The sequence below is a fragment of the Salvelinus fontinalis genome, chromosome 7, assembly GCF_029448725.1.
Source record: "Salvelinus fontinalis isolate EN_2023a chromosome 7, ASM2944872v1, whole genome shotgun sequence".
Taxonomy (NCBI): domain Eukaryota; kingdom Metazoa; phylum Chordata; class Actinopteri; order Salmoniformes; family Salmonidae; genus Salvelinus; species Salvelinus fontinalis.
This window is the reverse complement of record NC_074671.1, coordinates 442,909-454,883: the sequence shown is the minus strand read 5'-3', so window position 1 is coordinate 454,883 and position 11,975 is coordinate 442,909. Positions and strand designations below refer to the sequence as shown.

The 11,975-nt window shown below is 43.5% G+C and overlaps 1 protein-coding gene across 2 annotated transcripts in view; it reads right to left on the bottom strand.

Annotated features, from left to right (window-relative positions):
- Positions 1-4,925: 4,925 nt before the first annotated feature.
- ptchd1 (patched domain containing 1) overlaps positions 4,926-11,975 on the bottom strand; it is a 141,308-nt gene continuing 134,258 nt past the window's right edge. Inside the window, exons 12-13 of one of the 2 annotated variants that reach the window (XR_008760106.1) lie at positions 6,369-11,508; positions 4,926-6,337 (exon numbers count right to left, since the gene is read on the bottom strand). Coding sequence is in view for 1 of the 2 variants with exons in the window: in XM_055928143.1 (XP_055784118.1) it covers positions 10,908-11,508 (601 nt within the window). In the remaining variant the exon portion in view is untranslated. Of the gene's footprint in view, positions 11,509-11,975 lie in introns of both variants that reach the window. The other variant, XM_055928143.1, reaches the window with a different exon arrangement.

Below are 11,975 nucleotides of genomic sequence, written 5' to 3'. Positions count from 1 at the left end.
GAAAAGGCTGGACAGCCTAGTAAAGGTCAGATGTCACTCCTAATGAAAAGGCTGGACAGCCTAGTAAAGGTCAGATGTCACTCCTAATGAAAAGGCTGGACAGTCTAGTAAAGGTCAGATGTCCCTCCTAATGAAAAGGCTGGACAGCCTCTTCTTCCTCCAAACACAGCGAGTGGAGTTTAGACCAAAAAGCTCTATTTTTGTCTCATCAGACCACATGACCTTCTCACATTCCTCCTCTGGATCATCCAGATGGTCATTGGCAAACTTCAGATGGGCCTGGACATGCGCTGGCTTGAGCAGGGGGACCTTGCGTGCGCTGCAGGATTTTAATCCATGACGGCGTAGTGTGTTACTAAAGGTTTTCTTTGAGACTGTGGTCCCAGCTCTCTTCAGGTCATTTACCAGGTCCTGCCATGTAGTTCTGGGCTAATCCCTCACCTTCCTCATGATCATTGATGCCCCACGAGGTGAGATCTTGCATGGAGCACCAGACCGAGGGTGATTGACCGTCATCTTGAACTTCTTCCATTTTCTAATAATTGCGCCAACAGTTGTTGCCTTCTCACCAAGCTGCTTGCCTATTGTCCTGTAGCCCATCCCAGCCTTGTGCAGGTCTACAATTTTACCCCTGATGTCCTTACACAGCTCTCTGGTCTTGGCCATTGTGGAGAGGTTGGAGTCTGTTTGATTGAGTGTGTGGACAGGTGTCTTTTATACAGGTAACGAGTTCAAACAGGTGCAGTTAATACAGGCAATGAGTGGAGAACAGGAGGGTTTCTTAAAGAAAAACTAACAGGTCTGTGAGAGCCGGAATTCTTACTGGTTGGTAGGTGATCAAATACTTATGTCATGCAATAAAATGCTATTTAATTACTTAAAAATCATACAATGTGATTTTCTGGATTTTTGTTTTAGATTCAGTCTCTCACAGTTGAAGTGTACCTATGATAAAAATTACAGACCTCTACATGCTTTATAACTAGGAAAACCTGCAAAATCGTCAGTGTATCAAATACTTGTTCTCCCCACTGTATATATATATTACACAGCGCATTCGGAAAGTATTCAGACACTTTGACTTTTTCCACATTTTGTTACGTTTCAGCCTTATTCTAAAATGGATTAAATCGTTTTTTGTGGGACCCCAGTGTTGAGGATCAGTGGGGTGGAGGTGTTGTTTCCTACCTTCACCACCAGGGGGCGGCCCGTCAGAAAGTCCAGGACCCAGTTGCACAGGGCGGGGCCGAGACCCAGAGTATCGAGCTTGATGACGATTTTGGAGGGTACTATGGTGTTAAATGCTGAGCTGTAGTCAATGAACAGTTTCTTACAGAGTTATTCCTCTTGTCCAGATGGGCAGTTTTCATCATCAGTGGACCTATTCCACAGCAGGTAACTGATGCAGCAGCAGAATCAGATTAAAAACAGATACAAATACACCTTATGGAACAGCGGGGACTGTGAAGAAACACACACACACACACACACACACACACACACACACACACACGATAACATACACACTATACACACACGTACACATGGATTTTGTGTTGTAGATATGTGGTAGTAGAGTATGGGCCTGAGGCCACACACTTAGTGTGTTGTGAACTCTGTAATTAATGTATTGTAATGTTTTAAAATTGTAGAACTGCATTAATTTTGCTGGACCCCAGGAAGAGTAGCTGCTGCTTTGGCACCAGCTAATGGGGATCCATAATAAACCCCAGGAAGAGTAGCTGCTGCCTTGGAAGGAACTAATGGGGATCCATAATAAACCCCAGGAAGAGTAGCTGCTGCCTTGGTAGGAACTAATGGGGATCCATAATAAACCCCAGGAAGAGTAGCTGCTGCCTTGGAATGAACTAATGGGGATCCATAATAAACCCCAGGAAGAGTAGCTGCTGCCTTGGCAGGAACTAATGGGATCCATAATAAACCCCAGGAAGAGTAGCTGCTGCCTTGGCAGGAACTAATGGGTATCCATAATAAACCCCAGGAAGAGTAACTGCTGCTTTGGAAGGAACTAATGGGGATCCATAATAAACCCCAGGAAGAGTAGCTGCTGCCTTGGCAGGAACTAATGGGGATCCATAATAAACCCCAGGAAGAGTAGCTGCTGCCTTGGCAGGAACTAATGGGGATCCATAATAAACCCCAGGAAGAGTAGCTGCTGCCTTGGCAGGAACTAATGGGGATCCATAATAAACCCCAGGAAGAGTAGCTGCTGCCCTGGCAGGAACTAATGAGGATCCATAATAAACCCCAGGAAGAGTAGCTGCTGCCTTGACAGGAACTAATGGGGATCCATAATAAACACCAGGAAGAGTAGCTGCTGTCTTGGCAGGAACTAATTGGGATCCATAATAAACCCCAGGAAGAGTAGCTGCTGCCTAGGCAGGAACTAATGGGGATACATAATAAACCCCAGGAAGAGTAGCTGCTGCCTTGACAGGAACTAATGGGGATCCATAATAAACCCCAGGAAGAGTAACTGCTGCTTTGGCAGGAACTAAAGGGGATCCATAATAAACCCCAAGAAGAGTAGCTGCTGCCTTGGCAGGAACTAATGGGGATCCATAATAAACCCCAGGAAGAGTAGCTGCTGCCTTGACAGGAACTAATGGGGATCCATAATAAACCCCAGGAAGAGTAGCTACTGCTTTGGCACCAGCTAATGGGGATCCATAATAAACACCAGGAAGAGTAGCTGCTGCCTTGGCACCAGCTAATGGGGATCCATAATAAACCCCAGGAAGAGTAGCTGCTGCCTTGGCAGGAACTAATGGGGATCCATAATAAACCCCAGGAAGAGTAGCTGCTGCCTTGGCAGGAACTAATGGGGATCCATAATAAACCCCAGGAAGAGTAGCTGCTGCCTTGGCAGGAACTAATTGGGATCCATAATAAACCCCAGGAAGAGTAGCTGCTGCCTAGGCAGGAACTAATGGGGTTCCATAATAAACCCCAGGAAGAGTAGCTGCTGCCTTGGCAGGAACTAATGGGGATCCATAATAAACCCCAGGTAGAGTAGCTGCTGTCTTGGCAGGAACTAATGGGGATCCATAATAAATACAGATAGAAACAAACACCATTGTAAATATAACCCATATTTATGTTTATTTATTTTCCCTTTTGTACTTTAACTATTTGGACATAATATGTAATTTGAATTGTCTTTATTATTTTGGAACTTTTGTGAGTGTAATGTTTACTGTAAAAATGTATTAATGTTAATTTCACTTTTGTTTATGATCTATTTCACTTACTTTGGCAATGTTAACATATGTTTCCCATGCCCAAAAAACTCTTCAATTGAAATTGACTTGAAATTGAGACTCAGATGATAAAGCTTATATATTTTACATTATTCATCTCATAAGTACAGTTAAAGTTGGAAGTGTACATACACCTTATCCAAATATATTTAAACTTAGTTTTCACAATTCCTGACATTTGTCACGTCTGCTCCCCCCCCGGCGCTTGAGGACGCCAGGCTGCCCTGCATCACGCTGACACTGTTCCTGTCTCGTTCCATGTCCGTTTCCTGTCTCGTTCCATGTCCGTTTCCTGTCTCATGTACGTTCCTTATTAAATGTTTGACTCCCCTTACCTGCTTTATCTCTCCAGCATCATCCCATGTGACTCCCATGGTGTTTATACTTGCGTACTATTGTTTGTACAGATGAACGTGGTACCTTCAGGCGTTTGGAAATTGCTCCCAAGGAGGAACCAGACTTGCGGAGGTCTACAATTTTCTTTCTGAGGTCTTGGCTGATTTCTTTTGATTTTCCCATGATGTCAAGACAAGGGGCACTGACTTTGAAGGTAGGCTTTAAAATACATCCATAGGTACACCTCCAATTGACTCATATTATGTCAATTAGCCTATCAGAAGCTTCTAAAGCCATGACATCATTTTCTGGAATTTTCCAAGCTGTTTAAAGGCACAGTCAACTTAGTGTATGTAAACTTCTGACCCACTGGAATTGTGATACAGTGAATTATAAATGAAATAATCTCTCTGTAAACAATTGTTGGAAAAATTACTTGTGTAATGCACAAACTAGATGTCCTAACCGACTTGCCAAAACTATTGTTTGTTAACAAGAAATGTGTGGAGTGGTTGAAAAACAAGTTTTAATGACCAACCTAAGTGGATGTAAACTTCTGACTTCAGCTGTATTCTATCCTATTCTACTGTATCTTAGTCTATACCGCTCTGACATTGCTTGTCCAAATATTTATATATTCTTAATTCCATTCTTTTACTTTATATTGTGCGTATTGTTGTGAATTGTTCAATATTACCGCACTGTTGGAGCTAGAAACACAAACATTTCGCATTTCGACAGCTAGAGAACATGAGAGAGGAAGACAAAGAGAGAGAGACAGCTAGAGAACATGAGAGAGGAAGACAAAGAGAGAGAGACAGCTAGAGAACATGAGAGAGGAAGACAAAGAGAGAGAGACAGCTAGAGAACATGAGAGAGGAAGACAAAGAGAGAGAGAGACAGCTAGAGAACATGAGAGAGGAAGACAAAGAGAGAGAGACAGCTAGAGAACATGAGAGAGGAAGACAAAGAGAGAGAGAGAGGTAATGTACAGACAAAGTGAGGTGCATTAATATGAAGAGTTAGATTGATAGAAGTGATCCAACCGGTAGAGAAGTGATCCAACCGGTAGAGAAGTGATCCAACCGGTAGAGAAGTGATCCAACCGGTAGAGAAGTGATCCAACCGGTAGAGAAGTGATCCAACCGGTAGATGCTCGTTTCTCTTTTCCCTCCAGTCTGCAGTACGAATGTGACATCACAACTGAATACAAACAACACAAGGTACCCGAGGCCATCACATCCTCTAGTCTACACTAGGGGGTGTGTGTGTGTGTGAGTGTCCGTCACACACTAAAAGACACCGAGACCCAGAAACATGTGTGTCTTTATTCTTCTAGCCAACAGAAACATCAACAGAACACAAGACAGATCCCTGTAGAAGTCCCTAATCCAGAGTTCAGGCCAAAAGTAGTGCACTATGTAAAGAATAGGGTGATATACAGTACTGCACTGGAATACTGGAGTGCATAGGCCTATTAAACAGGGGCTAAGGGGCGATTTAGGATTCAAAAACATTTCATTTTATTCATTAGTCTGATTTCTGAGTACAGATTTTCCTGTTGTTGCTGTAAGTCTGTAAAGTATTTCGAATATTTTTGACTCCATAATCATAATTATTAGCTCTGCAGCAGCTCCTCTATTACCTGTAATATGGTAGCACTGCTCCTCTGTCAGCTGTAATACATACCGTACAGCACTGCTCCTCTATTACCTGTAATACTATCACTGCTCTTCTATTAACTGTAATACGGCATCACTGCTCCTCTATTACCTGTAATACTGTATCACTGCTCCTCTATTATCTGTAATACAGCATCACTGCTCCTCTATTATCTGTAATACATGCCGTACATCACTGCTCCTCTATTACCTGTAATATGGTATCACTGCTCCTCTATTACCTGTAATACTGTATCACTACTCCTCTATTATCTGTAATACTATCACTGCTCCTCTATTATTTGTAATACATGCCGTACATCACTGCTCCTCTATTACCTGTAATACTATCACTGGTCCTCTATTATTTGTAATACATGCCGTACATCACTGCTCCTCTATTACCTGTAATACTGTATCACTGCTCCTCTATTATCTGTAATACGGCATCACTGCTCCTCTATTATCTGTAATACATGCCGTACATCACTGCTCCTCTATTACCTGTAATATGGTATCACTGCTCCTCTATTACCTGTAATACTGTATCACTACTCCTCTATTATCTGTAATACTATCACTGCTCCTCTATTATTTGTAATACATGCCGTACATCACTGCGCCTCTATTACCTGTAATACTATCACTGGTCCTCTATTATTTGTAATACATGCCGTACATCACTGCTCCTCTATTACCTGTAATACTGTATCACTGCTCCTCTATTATCTGTAATACGGCATCACTGCTCCTCTATTATCTGTAATACATGCCGTACATCACTGCTCCTCTATTACCTGTAATATGGTATCACTGCTCCTCTATTACCTGTAATACTGTATCACTACTCCTCTATTATCTGTAATACTATCACTGCTCCTCTATTATTTGTAATACATGCCGTACATCACTGCTCCTCTATTACCTGTAATACTATCACTGGTCCTCTATTATTTGTAATACATGCCGTACATCACTGCTCCTCTATTACCTGTAATACGGCATCACTGCTCCTCTATTATTTGCAATACATGCCGTACATCACTGCTCCTCTATTACCTGTAATACTGTATCACTGCTCCTCTATTACCTGTAATACTATCACTGCTCCTCTATTATTTGTAATACATGCCGTACATCACTGCTCCTCTATTACCTGTAATACGGTATCACTGCTCCTCTATTACCTGTAATACTATCACTGCTCCTCTATTACCTGTAATACTATCACTGCTCCTCTATTACCTGTAATACTATCACTGCTCCTCTATTACCTGTAATACTATCACTGCTCTTCTATTACCTGTAACACAGTATCACTGCTCCTCTATTATCTGTAATACGGTATCACTGCTCCTCTGTTAGCTGTAATACATACAGTACAGCACTGCTCCTCTATTACCTGTAATACTATCACTGCTCTTCTATTACCTGTAATACTGTATCACTGCTCCTCTATTACCTGTAATACTATCACTGCTCCTCTATTACCTGTAATACTATCACTGCTCTTCTATTAACTGTAATTCAGTTTTAATAAATCATCATGAGCACTTACCACTCTGCATATTGGTCCGATCCTTCTCGCCTCTCCTCGTCCGATGAGGAGGACGAAATAGACAATCGTAACACCTCCTCTGTTAGCTGTAATACATACAGTACAGCACTGCTCCTCTATTACCTGTAATACAGTATCACTGGTCCTCTGTTACCTGTAATACGGTATCACTGCTCCTCTATTACCTGTAATACGGTATCACTGCTCCTCTATTATCTGTAATACTGTATCACTGCTCCTCTATTATCTGTAATACTGTATCACTGCTCTTCTATTACCTGTAATACTATCACTGCTCTTCTATTATCTGTAATATGGTATCACTGCTCCTCTATTATCTGTAATACAGTATCACCGCTCTTCCATTACCTGTAATATGGTATCACTGCTCCTCTATTACCTGTAATATATGCCGTACATCACTGCTCCTCTATTACCTGTAATACTGTATCACTGCTCCTCTATTACCTCTAACACATTATCACTGCTCCTCTATTATCTGTAATACTATGACTGCTCTTCTATTAACTGTAACACGGCATCACTGCTCCTCTAATATCTGTAATACATGCCGTACATCACTGCTCCTCTATGATCTGTAATACTGTATCACTGCTCCTCTATTATCTGTAATACTGTATCACTGCTCCTCTATTATCTGTAACAGAGTTTCACTGATCCTCCATCATGTGTAATACTATCACTGCTCTTCTATTATTGGTAATATTATCACTGCTCCTCTATTACCTGTAATATGGTATCACTACTCCTCTGTTACCTGTAATATGCTATAACTGGTCCTCTATTACCTGTAACACAGTATCACTGCTCCTCTGTTAGCTGTAATACATACAGTACAGCACTGCTCCTCTATTACCTGTAATACGGTATCACTGGTCCTCTGTTACCTGTAATACGGTATCACTGCTCCTCTATTACCTGTAATATGGTACACTGCTCCTCTTTTACCTGTAATACGGTATCAATGGTCCTCTATTACCTGTAATACGGTATTACTGCTCCTCTATTACCTGTAATTCGGTATTACTGCTCCTCTATTACCTGTAATTCGGTATTACTGCTCCTCTATTACCTGTAATTCGGTATCAATGGTCCTCTATTACCTGTAATACGGTATTACTGCTCCTCTATTACCTGTAATACGGTATCACTGCTCCTCTATTACCTGTAATTCGGTATTACTGCTCCTCTATTACCTGTAATTCGGTATCAATGGTCCTCTATTACCTGTAATACGGTATCACTGCTCCTCTATTACCTGTAATTCGGTATTACTGCTCCTCTATTACCTGTAATTCGGTATCACTGGTCCTTTATTACCTGTAATAAGCTGGGTGGTTCGAGCCCTGAATGCTGATTGGCTGACAGCCGTGGTATATCAGACCGTATACCACAGGTATGACAAAACATGTATTTTTACTGCTCTAACTATGTTGGTAGCCAGTTTATAATAGCAATAAGGCAGCTTGTGGTATATGGAAGATATACCACGGCTAAGGGCTGTGTCTATGCCTCCGCAATGCGTCGTGGATAAGAACAGCCCTTAGCCGTGGCATATTGGCCATACACCACATCCCCTCGTGCCTTACTGCTTAATGATAGAGAACCACAGTATAAGTCATAACCCCCATAAAACCTACAAGTCAAACAGAGAAATGGTTCCAGTAGTTTTCCCCATAGGGGATTCAGAAACTCTTAAAGGGCGGTGCAGGCCCACCCTGGAGGGACTTTGTCTGAACTGATCTCTCTAGGACAAGGTGACTTTTATTAATATATTAACCCCCCCCCCCCCAAAAAAAAAATGAAATGCTTATTAGCTGCTAATGTGGCTATCATAAAGAACTACAAAGGCCAAGATGATCTGGATGAGACTGCCGAATCGAGGCAAAGGTACGAATCTCTGGGTTAAATATCTAATGTTGGCTAAATGTAGTAATGAATACATTGGATATATTTCTTTAAATGGACAATTCTGTGAACGATCTTGTATAAGTTTTAAATTGACACAATACCTGTTAGCAAATGTGTCCGCTAGAGATGACGTGCATCTTTGACGCTGATTAGCATTTTATTTGAATCTGAGAGTAAATGGAGCCTAATATATTGCTTAAAGTCCCCTTGTCTTTACACGGTGATCAAAACGTCACGCCAGGGTAAGCCTACATGAAACATAGCCCTCATTATAAGTGCTTCTAAATTCCCTATGAGAAAAATGAATGGTGGAAAAACTATTGGAACCATTTCCCTGTTTGACCACCAGGTTTTATGGGTATTATGACACCTCCACTCTGGAGCTCTATACGGTATCACTGGTCCTCTTTTACCTGTGATACGGTATTTTTGGGAGTTTGGGATAAACAGATGATTCCCCGGTGAATGTAACATACACAGTGTTCCACAGGTCATTAGTTACTATGACAACTGACTGACATCCCTCTCATACAGGGTTAGAAGTCTCTGATTGGACAATAGTTCATGAAGGGTTTCTGACATCACTAAAACCTTTCCTCCCTTGATACAGGAAACTCTTATTGACGTCAAAGTCTCTGTGAGACCATAGTAGATCCATTCTGCAGTAGATCCAGTCTGCAGTAGATCCAGACTGCAGTAGATCCAGTGTTCAGTAGATCCAGTGTTCAGTAGATCCAGTCTGCAGTAGATCCAGACTGCAGTAGATCCAGTCTGCAGTAGATCCAGTCTGCAGTAGAACCAGTGTTCAGTAGATCCAGTGTTCAGTAGATCCAGTGTTCAGTAGATCCAGTGTTCAGTAGATCCAGTGTTCAGTAGATCCATTCTGCAGTAGATCCAGTTTGCAGTAGAACCAGTGTTCAGTAGATCCAGTGTTCAGTAGATCCAGTGTTCAGTAGATCCAGTGTTCAGTAGATCCAGTCTGCAGTAGATCCAGTCTGCAATAGACCCAGTGTTCAGTAGACCCAGTGTTCAGTAGATCCAGTGTTCAGTAGATCCAGACTGTAGTAGATCCAGTCTGCAGTTGAACCAGTGTTCAGTAGATCCAGTGTTCAGTAGATCCAGACTGTAGTGGATCCAGTGTTCAGTAGATCCAGTGTTCAGTAGATCCAGACTGTGGTTGATCCAGTGTTCAGTAGATCCAGACTGTGGTTGATCCAGTGTTCAGTAGATCCAGTGTTCAGTAGATCCAGACTGTGGTTGATCCAGTGTTCAGTAGATCCAGTGTTCAGTAGATCCAGACTGTGGTTGATCCAGTCTGCAGTAGATCCAGTCTGCAGTAGATCCAGTCTGCAGTAGATCCAGTCTGCAGTAGATCCAAACTGCAGTAGATCCAAACTGCAGTAGATCCAAACTGCAGTAGATCCAGTCTGCAGTAGATACAGACTGCAGTAGATCCAGACTGCAGTAGATCCAAACTCCAGTAGATCCAGTCTGCAGTAGATCCAGTCTGCAGTAGATCCAGTCTGCAGTAGATCCAAACTGCAGTAGATCCAAACTGCAGTAGATCCAGTGTTCAGTAGATCCAGACTGTGGTTGATCCAGACTGCAGTAGATCCAGTCTGCAGTAGAACCAGTGTTCAGTAGATCCAGTCTGCAGTAGATACAGACTGCAAAAAATGGGGGCGGGGGGGGGGGGGGCATGTCCTGATAACTGTATGACACTGCAACAAGAGGCAAGAAGAGAGTAACCATGGAAACAAAGCACCTCTCCATTTTCTCTCTATCTTACTCCACCCTCTCTGTCTCACTCTCTTTCTCTCTACCTCAGACTTTTTCTCCCTTCCACTTTCTTTCTCTCTCACCCTCTCTTTCTCTCTCTTTCTCTTTCTCTTTCTCTCTCTTCCTCTCTACCTCTCACTTTCTCTCTCTCTTTCTCTCTCTCTCTCTTCCTCTCTACCTCTCACTTTCTTTCTCTCTCTCTTCCTACATTTCTTCCTCTCTCTCTATGTGAAAACGCAACATGTTGATTCCTTGCTCTGATTGGCTACACCCTGTGAGGTGTCAGCCAACAGAGGCCAGTAGCCATGGTAACATATCCTCAGTGACCCCATCAAAACCTGTGACATCACATCCTGTTGGTCAGACGGTGGTGATCTGGTCGACCACCCTGGTGCTGTCAACCATCTCCACACACTCCACTTCCTCTCTAAGCCCCTCCCCTTCCCCCCTGTCTCCCTGTCTACTTCCTGTCTTCTTGGCGGGTGGCAGGAAGGTGAGCAGCGTGGGCAGGAAGGCCAAGGCATGTAGCGCTGAACAGAACGCCGTCAGCACTAGGCAACGGAACAGCGAGCGGGTAAGGTTGGAGTGTACGGCGGCCAGAGGGAGCAGCGCTGCAGTGTAGCAGATCAACGTCTGTAGAGAGGGGACGCCATGTCTCTCCAACGCCAGTCTGACCCACACGGTCCGGCTGTCCCCCCGGCCAGAGGAGAAGGTGGCCAGTAGAGGACCACAGCAGTCTGCAGAGTGACCCAGTGCTGAAATCAGACATAACACAGACACGCAGTCGAGCTCCACGCCCCACAGAGTCATGAAGCCCAGAACACCAAACTGGACAGAGAGGAGGGTGAGACTGAGCCACACTGCCACTAGGGGCTCCACCACCGCTAGAGACGACAGACCCAGCAGGAACAACACCGCCATCAGGGAGTGGCGCAGAGGAGAGCTCACCGCTGTAGCATACCTAGAGAGAGGAGGAGAGAAAGAGAGAAACAAAGAGATGAGGAGAGAAAGAGAGAGAGGATGAGAGAAACAGAGAGAGGAGAGAAAGAGAGAAACAGAGAGAGGAGGAGAGAAACAGAGAGGGGATGAGAGAAACAGAGAAACAGAGAGAGGAGGAGAGAAAGAGAGAAACAGAGAGAGGAGGAGAGAAACAGAGAGGGGATGAGAGAAACAGAGAAACAGAGAGAAGAGGAGAGAAAGAGAGAAAGGAAGATAAAAAGAAGGAGAGAGAGGGGGTGAGAGGGAAATAGGTGGAGAGACAGAAAGAGAGGTAGAGATGGGGAGAGAGAAAGAAGAGAGAGAGGTAGAGGGGGAGAGGGAAAGAGGAGGGGAGAAGTAGAGAGGGGGGTTAGGTGAAGAGGAGGAGAGAGAGGTAGAGGGGGAGAGGGAAAGAGGAGGAGAGAGAGGTAGAGAGGGGGGGAAAGAAGA